At 41.4% G+C, this 12,446-nt stretch overlaps 1 protein-coding gene across 4 annotated transcripts in view; it reads right to left on the bottom strand.

Annotated features, from left to right (window-relative positions):
- The window catches only part of DNAH3 (dynein axonemal heavy chain 3), a 294,020-nt gene that overhangs the window by 133,443 nt on the left and 148,131 nt on the right, over positions 1–12,446 (bottom strand). For all 4 annotated transcript variants that reach the window (XM_033963933.1, XM_033963934.1, XM_033963935.1 and 1 more), the window contains 4 exons: positions 8,162–8,253; positions 5,570–5,789; positions 1,332–1,466; positions 971–1,082 (listed from right to left, as the gene is read on the bottom strand). In XM_033963933.1, the coding sequence (XP_033819824.1) occupies positions 971–1,082; positions 1,332–1,466; positions 5,570–5,789; positions 8,162–8,253 (559 nt within the window). The remainder of the gene's footprint in view (positions 1–970; positions 1,083–1,331; positions 1,467–5,569; positions 5,790–8,161; positions 8,254–12,446) is intronic.

Genomic DNA, 12,446 nt, shown 5'->3' with positions numbered 1-12,446 from the left:
CAACTAACTATTAAAATGCTCTAAGAAAAACATAAGAAGTTGCCTCCACTGGGCCAGACCAGAGGTCCATCGCGCTGATTTATGTTTTTGTCAGCTTGGAATACCACTAAGGCCAGTACTGGGCAGACTTGCACGGTCTGTGTCTGTATATGGCCATTTAGTGGAGGATGGGCTGGAGAGGGCTTCAATGGCTGGGAGGGTGTAGATGGGCAGGAGTAAGTCTTAACAGAGATTTCGGCAGTTGGAACCCAAGCACAGTACAGGGTAAAGCTTTGGATTCTTGCCCAGAAATAGCTAAGAAGAAAAAATTAAAAAATTAAAATTGAATCAGGTTGGGCAGACTGGATGGACCATTCGGGTCTTTATCTGCCGTCATCTACTATGTTACTATGTCACAGATAGGGCACCTATGTCATGGAATATTTATTACTAGTCTAAACCAGCCAGCAGCGCCTAGTGCAGTATAAGATACCATAACGTTCCCATTATCTAGAATTACAAGCTTGGCAGATGTATAAGAGTTAGTTTTTTGTTTGTTTTATTCATTCATAACCCACTTTTAACAGAGCGGCTCACAATAAAACACTCACAATAATTAAAGACATCAACATACATTACACAAAGCTACATCAGCAATTCAGTGGTCAGCATTAACATTATCACTCTAAAACTCAGGCCCAAATTCTGTAACCAGCGCCTAAAGTTAGGCACCTATTTCGGAGGCGCCCGACTAGATAGGCGCCTATCTAAAAACAAGCTCAATTAAGCTTTTTAATCAGCACTGATTGAAACATAGGCGCCTATAGATGTTGGATTTGCTGTATTGTACTTGTAAATTCTATGGGTACTATAGTAGACATGTTGCTGACCATTTCTGTGAATAGTTGTCTTCTTAAAATTGGGAAAAAAAAGCTTATCTGAAACATATTTTTTTTGTCTTTCAATTAATTTAGTATTATGTTTATTTTACCTTCATATAAATCAGAAAGACCGCCAGCCAATACTTTATAAGCACATGTCTTTCCACCCATTGGATCTCCAACAATCATGAAGCCATGGCGTACCAGCATCATTTCATAAATCTAAACCCACAGAGGAAATAGTACAGAATTAATATATTTTAATAGACAAAGAGAATCATAATGATTATAACGTATAAATCACTTGCAATATGGGAAGGGAAATATTAGATCTATGAATTTAAGTTAAAATATTACCATTATACTTTACTGGTAGAGTCTGCCAGATAAAAAATTTAATTTAATAACAGGCCAAACCAGAATATTAAGCATATGACCTTTATTCACATGAGTATTGTACAAAATTATCACCTGTATTATTTTTCCAATAAACCAAGGAACAGGTTGAAGTTTCATCCTCTCAATATTTTTATCAAGTGCCTGGTTAAATATCTCATAGTCTGGTTTCGGAAGAATCACTCCAGGGAACAGATCAGATATGATACCCTATTAGAGACAGGAGGGAAAACACTTTATGAGTGGAGAAATGCATTACTTAGTCAGAAAATTAGAGATTACAGACATTAATATCTCAGCAAAAATATTTAGGGCCCCTTCTGCAAAGCCATGTTAGCGATTCTCCTGCGGCAAATGCCCATAGGAATTGAATGGGCTATGGTGCACTTGCTGTGGGAGAATCACTACTGCAGTTTTGTAAAAGGAGCCCTTAATTTTGTTCTTATTCCAAGAATATGAGGGCTAGATTTGCCTTCTTATCCTTTATAATAAAACCCTAAGCGCGCATGCACACTTACAATGCCGTGATCCCTGCCACCGTGATGTGTGCCTCCGTCGCTGTATTCTATTTTCGGCGTGTGCAGCTGTTTGCGGCGCATAGCACATGCAGCGGTTTTAGCGGCGGTTGGAAGCTGGCCTCAAGGAAAAAAAAATAATGCCGGCCTACACGAAAAAAAACACAAACGCTGCCCATGGAGACAAACAGGAAGCAAAGGACCGCCGCACGCAGTCGCACAATCAACTGTAACGTCTGTTTCAGGGGGGAGGGGGGAATCGAGCACCCTGGAGCAGGAGGACAGGGAGAGAGTGTGAGCGATGGAGATAGCTCCACATAAGGCGCCACTGCAGATATCCCAGCAACGGGAAGAGGAGGAGAGGGCCCAATGATAGGGAGAGACCGCTGGAATTTGGAACAAATGGTGCTGCTGGACAGGGGGACGGTAAAAGGAAAGGATAATGGCTACTGTTTGACATGGGGAGCAGGGAAAGGGTGCTGTTGAACAGGGGGGAGATAAAAGTAAGGAGAAAGGCCTACTGCTAGACAGTGGGAGCAGAGAAGGGGGGATGTTGCTGAACAGGAGGAGAAAAAAATAAGGAAGAAGGGCTGCTAGCACCCGTTGATGTAACGGGCTAAAAAACTAGTGTTAATATATTAATGTGAATTATTATTATTTATTAGTAAATAGGGCGATTGACAACTATGAGGCTGCATTATATAATGCAAGTTAAATAACAATAAAATGGAGTTGCTTACTTGTAACAGGGATTCTTTATGGACAACAGGATACAGCACCAACATTACATTAGTGACTTTTATTCCACCATTACCTTGTGGTTCAAGGCGGATTACATAAGACATTTCCAGAAGAGTTACAGAGTTGAGCGGGTTGCTTTGGGGGATCAAACTACTTCCTGTGGTGTTAGTTTGTCTTGATGGATTTCTTGAATAGCAGGGTTTTTATTTCTTTTCTGAAAGTTTTGTAGTCTGGTGTCATGATCAGTAGATTGGAGAGTTGGTGGCCTAGTTTCGCTGCCTGCGTGGCTAGTAGGCCATCCTACATTTTTTTGCATTTGATGCCTCTGATAGGGGGGTGCATAAATGGTGGCTGGGGTGGTCCGCCCTCCCGTCCTCCCTTACTACGCCACTGTGTGGCACTAGCCCATGCCAATGCATGCTAAGCCTTAGAAAAGGGGACCCGTTATGAGCTTGACTGTCGGGCCTCTTAGTGAAAAACTACTTATGTTAACTGACTTGCTTGCTTGATTGAGAAGACAAGTTTTAAATATCAAATTTTAAAAAAGAAAAAAAAAAAAAAAGAGAGAGAGAGAATTATAAACAGGAGGAAGGGCATATAGACACAAAAATTCAGTTGACAAGACATGAAACAGGAGGGAAATGGGTAGGGTTAGAATTCTTAAAAGGAGGAGAGATATGAGTACTCTTTGATTATATAACCTTCTAGACCAACCTATACAATCCTTAATCTTATAGATTGCTATTTTGTAATTTCTTATTATATTTTCCGCCGATTCTACATCTTGAATTAGATGAGGACTTGAGTTAAAGTTAAGCTATATATGTATGTATATGTTTATGGATATTTGTGTTATGATAACAGATAATAATCTGTTTTGTTCTGTATTATATTGTAATCCGCATTATATTTTATTTTCTGCCTAACTTTACCTTTCTGTACAAGTTTATACTTGTTATATTAATTGAAAAATGATAAATAAATTAAATTTTAAAAAAATGAGAAGGGATATGGACAGAATGATATGGAAAAGGAAAAGACTCAAACAAACCCTTTTATCTAAATCTCAAATGCATCCTTAAAGAGAGAGGTTTTAAGGTTAGATTTGATACGGTTAGAATTAGGGCTCCTTTTACTAAGCTGCGATAGCGGTTTTAGCGCGCGCTAGACCTTAACGCCAGCACTGAACTGGCGTTAGTTCTAGCCGCATAGCTATCGCAGCTTAGTAAAAGGAGCCTTTAGTCTTCCATCTTAAGAGTAAAAACTACAAGGGCAGCATCTATGAGACAGACTTGGGTTTTTTTGTTGCATAGAGCTTTATGGACCCCAGTTCGTTTACAGAAGTTGGATAGTTCAAGGTCCAATAGATGCTGGCATTGTGGTTTAGAAACTGGGACATTAAATCATTTGATATTTTTCTGTCCCTATATAAATATCTTTTGAAAGTTAATTTGGCCCCAAATTAATTCTTTATTAGAAAATCATGTTGGACTTTCATATGATACTGTATTATTTGGTACATCAATGAGATTTAAAAGCCAAATTTCAGCGAATAATAATAAACTTTTATTAATATTAACAGGGGTTGCCATTCAGCAGATTACAGGAAATTGGAAAGATTATACTAAACTAAATTATACTTTTTGGTGGAATTCAGTATGCCATATTTATAAAATGGAAAGGGTGCTTGCTATACAACAAGGTAATTATAATAAGTTTAAAAAGATTTGGGGGCCACTGATTATTTATTCTAATGATCAGACATCTTAAACACCTCAGTATTGGAAAAGATAGAGGGAGGGTGGGAGTATGAATGATAAGAATTGATAATTGTTAATTATTAGTATATGGGAGGGAGGGGTGGGATTCTTTTTTATTTATGTTTTGGAAGATTACAAATAAGATTGTTAAGTGATTAATTAATATATTTCTGATGGATTATTGTACACTTGTAATTTTTGAAAACGAATAAAGATTTATCAAAAGGGAAAAAAAAAAAAAAAGAGTTATTGGGAGGGCATTCCATAATGTAGATGCGACTACAGAACAAATGGTTTTGCGTGTTGAGACAAGCTTACATTATGCAGCGAGTTCAACTGCATGAGAAAGAATAAAATTGTTTCTTCTGGTTTAACTTGTCTACTGCCTGTATTTGTGACGGCTTCATGTCTGGTCGGCACGTACGCTACCAGACATGATGAAAACTCACAAACTGTCCAATAAAATACAGTAGTACCTTGGATTACGAGTATAATCCGTTCCAGGAGCATGCTCGTAATCCAAAATGCTCGTTTATCAAAGCGAGTTTCCCCATAGGAAATAATGGAAACTCGCTTTGATGCGTTCAAACCCCCCCCCCCCGAGAGCCGGCATTGCTCCCCTCGAAGGCCCCCCCCTGTGATCGGACACCCCCCTGCCTCGAACCGGCACTCCCCCGCCTCGATCCGACCCCCCCCAACACGATTGGGCACCTCCCCGACACGATCCGACCACCCCCCCCGACACGATTGGGCACCCCCCGCCACGATCCGACATCTCCCCCTGACACAATTGGGCACCCCCCGCCGCTTCTTACCCTCATCTGGGCACTCTTGAAGATCGGTCCCCTCGTCTGCTGGGCCTTGAGCATCTGAGCATGCTCAAGGCCTGCAAGTTCACGTTCACGTTCAGAACGTGAACTCGCAGGCCTTGAGCATGCTCAGATGCTCAAGGCCCAGAAGACGAGGAGGCCGATCTTCAAGAGTGCCTAGATGAAGGTAAGAAGCGGCGGGGGGGGTGCCCAATTGTGGCGGGGGGGGTCGGATCGTGGCGGGGGGTGCCGGTTCGAGGCGGGGGGGTGCCGGATCGCAGGGGGGGTGCCGGATTGCGGGGGGGGGGGGTGCTCGTAAATCGAGCCATGCTCGGTTTCCGAGGCACCGATTTTGCAAATGTTTTGCTCGTCTTGCAAAACACTCGCAAAACGGTGCACTCGTAAACCGAGGTACCACTGTAAATACATAATAAAAACACAATGCCAAATTAATTTAGTGCTGCCAGCCAGATGGCGGCTTCACGTACCTGAAACAGCGGTACATCCTGTGCTAGGAATTTAGCCAAATTAACATCCAGCAGGGCTCTTAGCAGCAAAACACTTTCATTTTCTTCTGGATACCTTAGCTTTAGGTTTCCTGCTGCTGTCAGAACAGACTTCACTGCCCGCATGCCGTAGTCATAGTGATGCTGCGATGACAACTGCTCAGAGCAAAGGCGGTAGGTGGCAACAATTTTCTGAGCAAGACTGATATGAAGTTGAAAAACGGAGAAATTGAATAAATGCTGATGTATTTGTTTCATTTATCAAGCCAAAATTACAACTTTCTGACTCTTTGGTGATTCAGACGTTGGATTCATTGTGGCCATATTTGCTTCAGTGCAGAGAAACAATGCCCTGATGGAAACGGCTCACTTTAGATCTCGTAAACAGCTGCTATCTTAATGCATTCTGCCATGCCGGTATTTTCTGTATTATATTGTAAATGCTTTCTGTCTTTATCTGTTTTTAAGTCCATTATTCTAATTTGTATTTTATCTGTATCCCATGTATTAGCTCACCTTGTTGTGAACCACCTAGAACTTTTTTGGTATGGCGGTATGTAAGAATAAAATTATTATTATTCTTTGAGGTTCTGTATGGAATGTTGCTACTCTTTGGGATTCTGGAATCTTGATAGGCTGGTATCTTAATGCATTCCGCTTCATTTTTTTCTATCAAGTTCCTTATATTCAACTTGATGTATTTGATCTGTTCTATGTATTACTTCTTTCCCTGCCATGCCAGAATTTTCAGCATTATATTGTAAATGCTTTCTGTCTTTATCTGTTTTTAAGTCCATTTTTCTAATTTGCATTTTATCTGTATCCCATGTATTAGCTCACCTTGTTGTGAACCGCCTAGAACTTTTTCGGTATGGCGGTATATAAGAATAAAATTATTATTATTTCTTCCACCAGACTGTATAATGAATAAATAGGCTCTGTAACATGACATTGCTACCATTAAATTATTCATGCTTTTTCTGTCGTAGAAAAACAGTGCTAGTCTAAGTAAAGCATACTGTGAACTTTAGCAAAACACTAGAGCTGATATTTCTCCACAGTAGTAAGTGACTCTTATATACATCTGCAAATATTCCGTAAAGCACCAGCAAAGTTAAAGAATTGGCCAGAGTGCCATTTTTATGGAAGAAAGGAGAGGACAAAAGAAAGGAAAGGGGGTTTCTCATCCTATCACATCCCATCAGTTTCTATTTCTTGCTTCGTAATAACCTAAGACTTCAAGGTTATTTTTTAATTATCCCATTTCTTGCTTAGTTTCCAGCTACCCTTAGCCAGAAAACTCCAGCTGCCCACATAGATGCCCTAACTTTAGCTGGCAAGGTTTCAGCTACAAACTCAGTCTTTTCAAGTATGTGAAAATCTTATGTCATCAATTTTCAATATATGTGTAGCATTTCACTTAGGTTTCTAAAAGTTAGCAGTGCACATATTTTAAAGCAAGGGTAGGGAACTCCGGTCCTCGAGAGCCGTATTCCAGTTGGGTTTTCAGGATTTCCCCAATGAATATGCATTGAAAGCAGTGCATGCAAATAGATCTGGGGAAATCCTGAAAACCCGACTGGAATACGGCTCTCAAGGACTGGAGTTCCCTACCCCTGTTTTAAAGCATTAAAAACATGCATAGAGTCCAGAATAACAACAAAAACAACAATGTATTATTTCTATAGCACTACCAGGCGCACGCAGCACTGCACATTGTACATGTAAGAGACGGTCCCTGCTCTGAAGAGCTTACAATCTAATTATGACAGAGGCACGAGACAAAAGGGGAGTCAGAATAAGTCAGAACTTAGAGCAGAGATGTCAAAGTCCCTCCTCAAGGGCTGTAATCCAGTCGGGTTTTTAGGATTTCCCCAATGAATATACATGAGATCTGTTAGCATACAATGAAAGCAGTGCATGCAAATAGATCTCATGCATATTCAATGGGGAAATCCTGAAAACCCGACTGGATTGCAGCCCTCGAGGAGGGACTTTGACACCTCTGACCTAGAGGCATGCTTAACTGCCAGTGTTCTGGCTATGCACTATTCTATAGCCTGGGATACACTATAGCCCTCCCCACAATATCTTCTATATTACAACTGTTTATTAACAAAAGTCTTCAGGCCCTCAGAGGTGCCACCAGATGCTCAATTGTGCCCCTTTCCTCACCCATACCTCTTTAATGTTCATGACGCAAGCAGCAACCCCAGTCTGCTGCTCGCGATAGCATCGGCTCTTCCTTTGACATCACTTCCTAGGTGCAGATCCTTTTACAAAACCATAGCGCAGTTTTTAGTGCCAGTAACACCTCTGACGCTCATAGAATTCTTATGAGCGTTGTAGCTGTTACCGCCATAGCCGGCACTAAAAACCACACTTTTATAAAAGGGGGGGGGTTAAAGATTTGCAAAATATTTTTAAAATATCATTTGCTTATCGTTAATGTTTTCAATAATTTAAATAATCTTTGAAATTGATGACACCCAAAGTGATCATTTATTTTCCAACAAAGGTATACTCCTCATGAATTTTAAAATCATCTCATAGTAGAAAACAGTATATTGTTACCTTCTAGAGTCAATAAATCCCATTGAATAAAGAGATATTTCACCAATTAAGGCATAGTCTGGAACCATCATAGCAACAGTTCGGAACAAAGCCTAGAAATAAAAGAACTACATTCTAATGCCCAGTAAGCAGAAAAGAGTCAATTTTTGCTATTATAGGATCCTGATGCACTTTTTAGGTCTTATTCAATAAAAAGAAGAGGTAACAATCAGTTTTATGTATCCTTATGGAGTAGTTTTCAAAGCAATCAAGTTGTTTAATTCTATAGATCAGCGTCTCTCAAACTGTTTACCATGGCACAGTGGTGTGCCCCGAAGAGATTCCGGGTGTGCCACGAGAGATTCCAGAATTTTTCTTTATTTTAAAAAATTCCCTTCATAAGTATACAGTACACTAGAATAGATGACATGTATGTCATGTATGCAAGAGCCTGTCAATGTTATGAGTGTCTGTGTGCGTAAGGATAAAACTGCCCAGACAAGCATCATTCTTTGACATGATTGGGTCCTTGATAACTAACGACAAGCAATTTTAGTTTTATTTTTTATCCAGTAGTTATCCTAACTTGAGCAACAAAGCTATCAAGGCTTTGTTACCATTTGGATCTTCATATCTTTGCACACTTGGATTTTCAGCCCTGACAGAAATTAAATTGAAAAAAAGAGAACAACTGCAGATGGTGGATGATGAAATGTGTGTTTGCTTGTTGACTATCGAGCCGTGATTTGAGTTACTTTGCACTCAAAAACAAGCACATCCATTGCATTGATTAGCAATTCTATTCTATGTACTTAAGTTTCTCCATTGTTACAATTACCCCTTCGTAGCCGAAATAACTTTAAATAATTAACTCTCAAATTTAATTTTATGTTGGCTTTGCAATTTTATAATTTCAATTATAATCTGCCGCGAAAAAGCTTTGTTTAGTGTGCCAAAGCTAAAAAAAAAAGTTTGAGAGACACTGCTATAAACGGCTAGATTTAACTGGTCAAGTTCTGAACAGTACCAAAAACACAGTTAGGTCAATGGAGCTATCTTAAGTGGCTAGAGCAAATTTTCAGCACCATTGGCTCAGTTAGGGAAGGGATTATGAATTTAGCTCACGCCCTTTTCAGTCGTAGGTCAAGGTGATTTACAGTCAGGTACAGTAAGTATTTTCCTGTCCCTGAGAGGCTCAAAATTTAAGTACACTTCCTTCGTATTTGCGGTTTCAGCAATTGAAGTTTCAATTATTCACAGTTTTTAGCTTGCTGGCTCCTCCCCCCCCCCCCCAAATTACATCAGCTTGCATAGAGAAATCGCTGAATCCAAATGTTTACAAAGAAAATCGCTGATTCCCAGCACTTTGTTCACCATGTTTTGCCTCTCCTTTAGGAACAGGCCAGATCTCCCACCATGTTATTTGTGGTTTCACCATATTCACGATGTTATTCATGAATAGAAAACAGTGAATAACATGAAATTTGCGGTTTTTCAGTATTTGTGGTTCTGTTAATCCCCTATCACAGCAAATACGGAGGGAGAATGTGAGGCAGCTGTAGTAGGATTTGAATCAGACTTCCTTGATTCTCAGCCTGCTGCTCTAATCATTAAGCTGCTCTTCCACATTATCCAAATCTAGCCAGGTAAACATTTAAAAATAGAATGGCTTAATCAGGACTTTGATAGTATAGCACAGGAGAGTCAAATCCACAATCACAAAATGCAAACGCAAAGGAGTGGAAAAGTCCAAAGAAGACTGGTGAACTCAATGTATTTCATAAACACTCTGTTTCGGCCCAAGAGGGCCTACCTCAGGAGTCTCGCTAGTATGCGTTGGAATCAAAGAGTTCACATCAGATAACCCATCAGATAATGTAGAAGTACTGTGGTCGACTCTAAAAGTTACCATACAAGAAGCAACCAACCGCTATATAAAATTGATAAGTAAACGGAGAAGAAATAATAAGCCACAATGGTTCTCTACGGAGATCTCAGACCTCATTAAAGAAAAGAAAAGAGCATTCATCTCTTACAAACAATCAGGAAAGCAGGACTCTAGAGAAGACTATCTGGCCAAGTCAAGAGCCGTCAAAACAACGGTCAGAGAGGCCAAATTCCGAATGGAGGAGAATCTAGCGAAGAACATCAAGAAGGGCGATAAATCCTTCTTCAGGTATATTAGTGACAGAAAAAGAAACACAGGCGGGATAGTACGCCTTAGGAAACCAGAAGGGAACTATGTAGAATCGGACTCCGAAAAAGCTGAACTTTTAAATGAATACTTCTGCTCAGTCTTCACCTGTGAGGCGTCGGGATCCCTGCCTCAGCTGCAGACAAGGGATAGCTTGGTAGTCCCATTTCAAAATTTCGAGTTTACACCCAGCACTGTCCACTTTGAGCTGTCTAATCTCAAGGTTAACAAAGCAATGGGGCCAGACAACCTACACCCCAGGGTACTCAGGGAGTTAAATGATGTCTTAGCGGAACCGCTATCTGCGCTCTTCAATCTCTCCCTTAGTACAGGTAAAGTCCCGTTGGACTGGAAAACGGCTAACATCATTCCACTCCACAAAAAAGGATGCAGGACGGAGGCTGCTAACTACAGACCGGTGAGTCTCACATCAATAGTGAGCAAGCTAATGGAAACTCTAATCAAACGCCAATTGGATACGATCCTGAACGAGGAGAATCTACGAGATACGCGTCAACATAGATTCACTAAGGGGAGGTCCTGCCAATCCAATCTAATCAGCTTCTTTAACTGGGTGACGGGGAAGCTGGATGTTGGGGAGTCCCTAGACATCGTATACTTGGACTTCAGCAAAGCATTCGAAAGCGTACCACACCGCAGGTTGTTGAACAAGATGAGCTCTATAGGATTGGGAGACACGTTGACAGCATGGGTTGGGGACTGGCTTGGAGGTAGGCTTCAGAGAGTGGTGGTAAACGGCACCCCCTCCGAAACAACGGAGGTGATCAGTGGAGTGCCGCAGGGCTCAATCTTGGGCCCGATCCTATTCAACATCTTCATAAGGGACTTGGCTGAGGGACTTCGAGGTAAAATAGTGTTATTCGCCGATGACGCCAAATTATGTAATGTAGTAAGCAAGAACACAACAGACAAAAGCACAGTGCCGGATGGAAACTCAATGCCCGACAGTATGGTGCACGACCTACTCCTACTAGAGCGCTGGCCCAGGACCTGGCAACTAAGTTTCAATACCGAAAAATGTAAAGTCATGCACCTTGGCAGCCAAAATCCATGCAAGATTTACGCCCTTAATGGTAAGATCCTAGCGAGGACTGTAGCAGAACGTGACTTAGGGGTGATCGTCAGTGAGGACATGAAGACTGCCAAGCAAGTGGAGAAAGCTTCATCAAAGGCTAGACAAATCATAGGTTGTATACGTAGGGGTTTCGTCAGCCGTAAGCCCGAAGTCATTATGCCATTGTATAGATCAATGGTGAGACCCCATCTGGAATACTGTGTACAATTCTGGAGGCCGCATTACCGCAAAGATGTGCTGAGACTTGAGTCGGTCCAGCGAATGGCCACCCGGATGGTTTCGGGACTCAAGGATCTCCCATATGAGGAATGGCTGAAAAAATTGAAGCTATACTCACTCGAGGAACGCAGAGAGAGGGGAGACATGATCAAGACGTTTAAGTATCTCATGGGCCGTATCGAGGTGGAAGAGGATATCTTCTTCTTCAAAGGCCCCACAGCAACAAGAGGGCATCCGTGGAAAATCAGGGGCGGTAAACTACATGGTGACACCAGGAAATACTTCTTCACCGAAAGGGTGGTTGATCGCTGGAATAATCTTCCACTGCAGGTGGTCGAGGCCAGCAGCGTGCCTGATTTTAAGACAAAATGGGATTGTCACGTGGTATCTCTTCACAGAGAAAGGTAGGGGAGGGTTATTGGGGTGGGCAGACTTGATGGGCCTTGGCCCTTATCTGCCGTCTATTTCTATGTTTCTAATCTTGCACTGTGAAATTAAGGTTTTTAGAGCAAGGAGGCGTCCTTGACTGGCTGCTTCATGCAGTGGTGAACAGTATGCCCATGAACTTACTGACAACTGTGGGCAGGAGAGGAGCTAGCCAAACCAACAAATATGAATATCAACGTGCCTGCCGCAACTCTGCACAATTGCACACAGAGGTCTACTCAGCTCTCCTCTCCCCACCTCCCTTCTTTTATGAAACTGCATTAGGGATTTTTAATTGCCAGCCACAATGGTAAAAGCACCGATGTTCATAGGAATTCTATGAGCATTGGAGCTTTTACTGCCACGGTCAG

The sequence above is a fragment of the Geotrypetes seraphini genome, chromosome 11 (assembly GCF_902459505.1).
Source record: "Geotrypetes seraphini chromosome 11, aGeoSer1.1, whole genome shotgun sequence".
Lineage (NCBI taxonomy): Eukaryota > Metazoa > Chordata > Amphibia > Gymnophiona > Dermophiidae > Geotrypetes > Geotrypetes seraphini.
The sequence above is the reverse complement of the archived record's forward strand: the minus strand, read 5'-3'. Positions and strand labels throughout refer to the sequence as shown.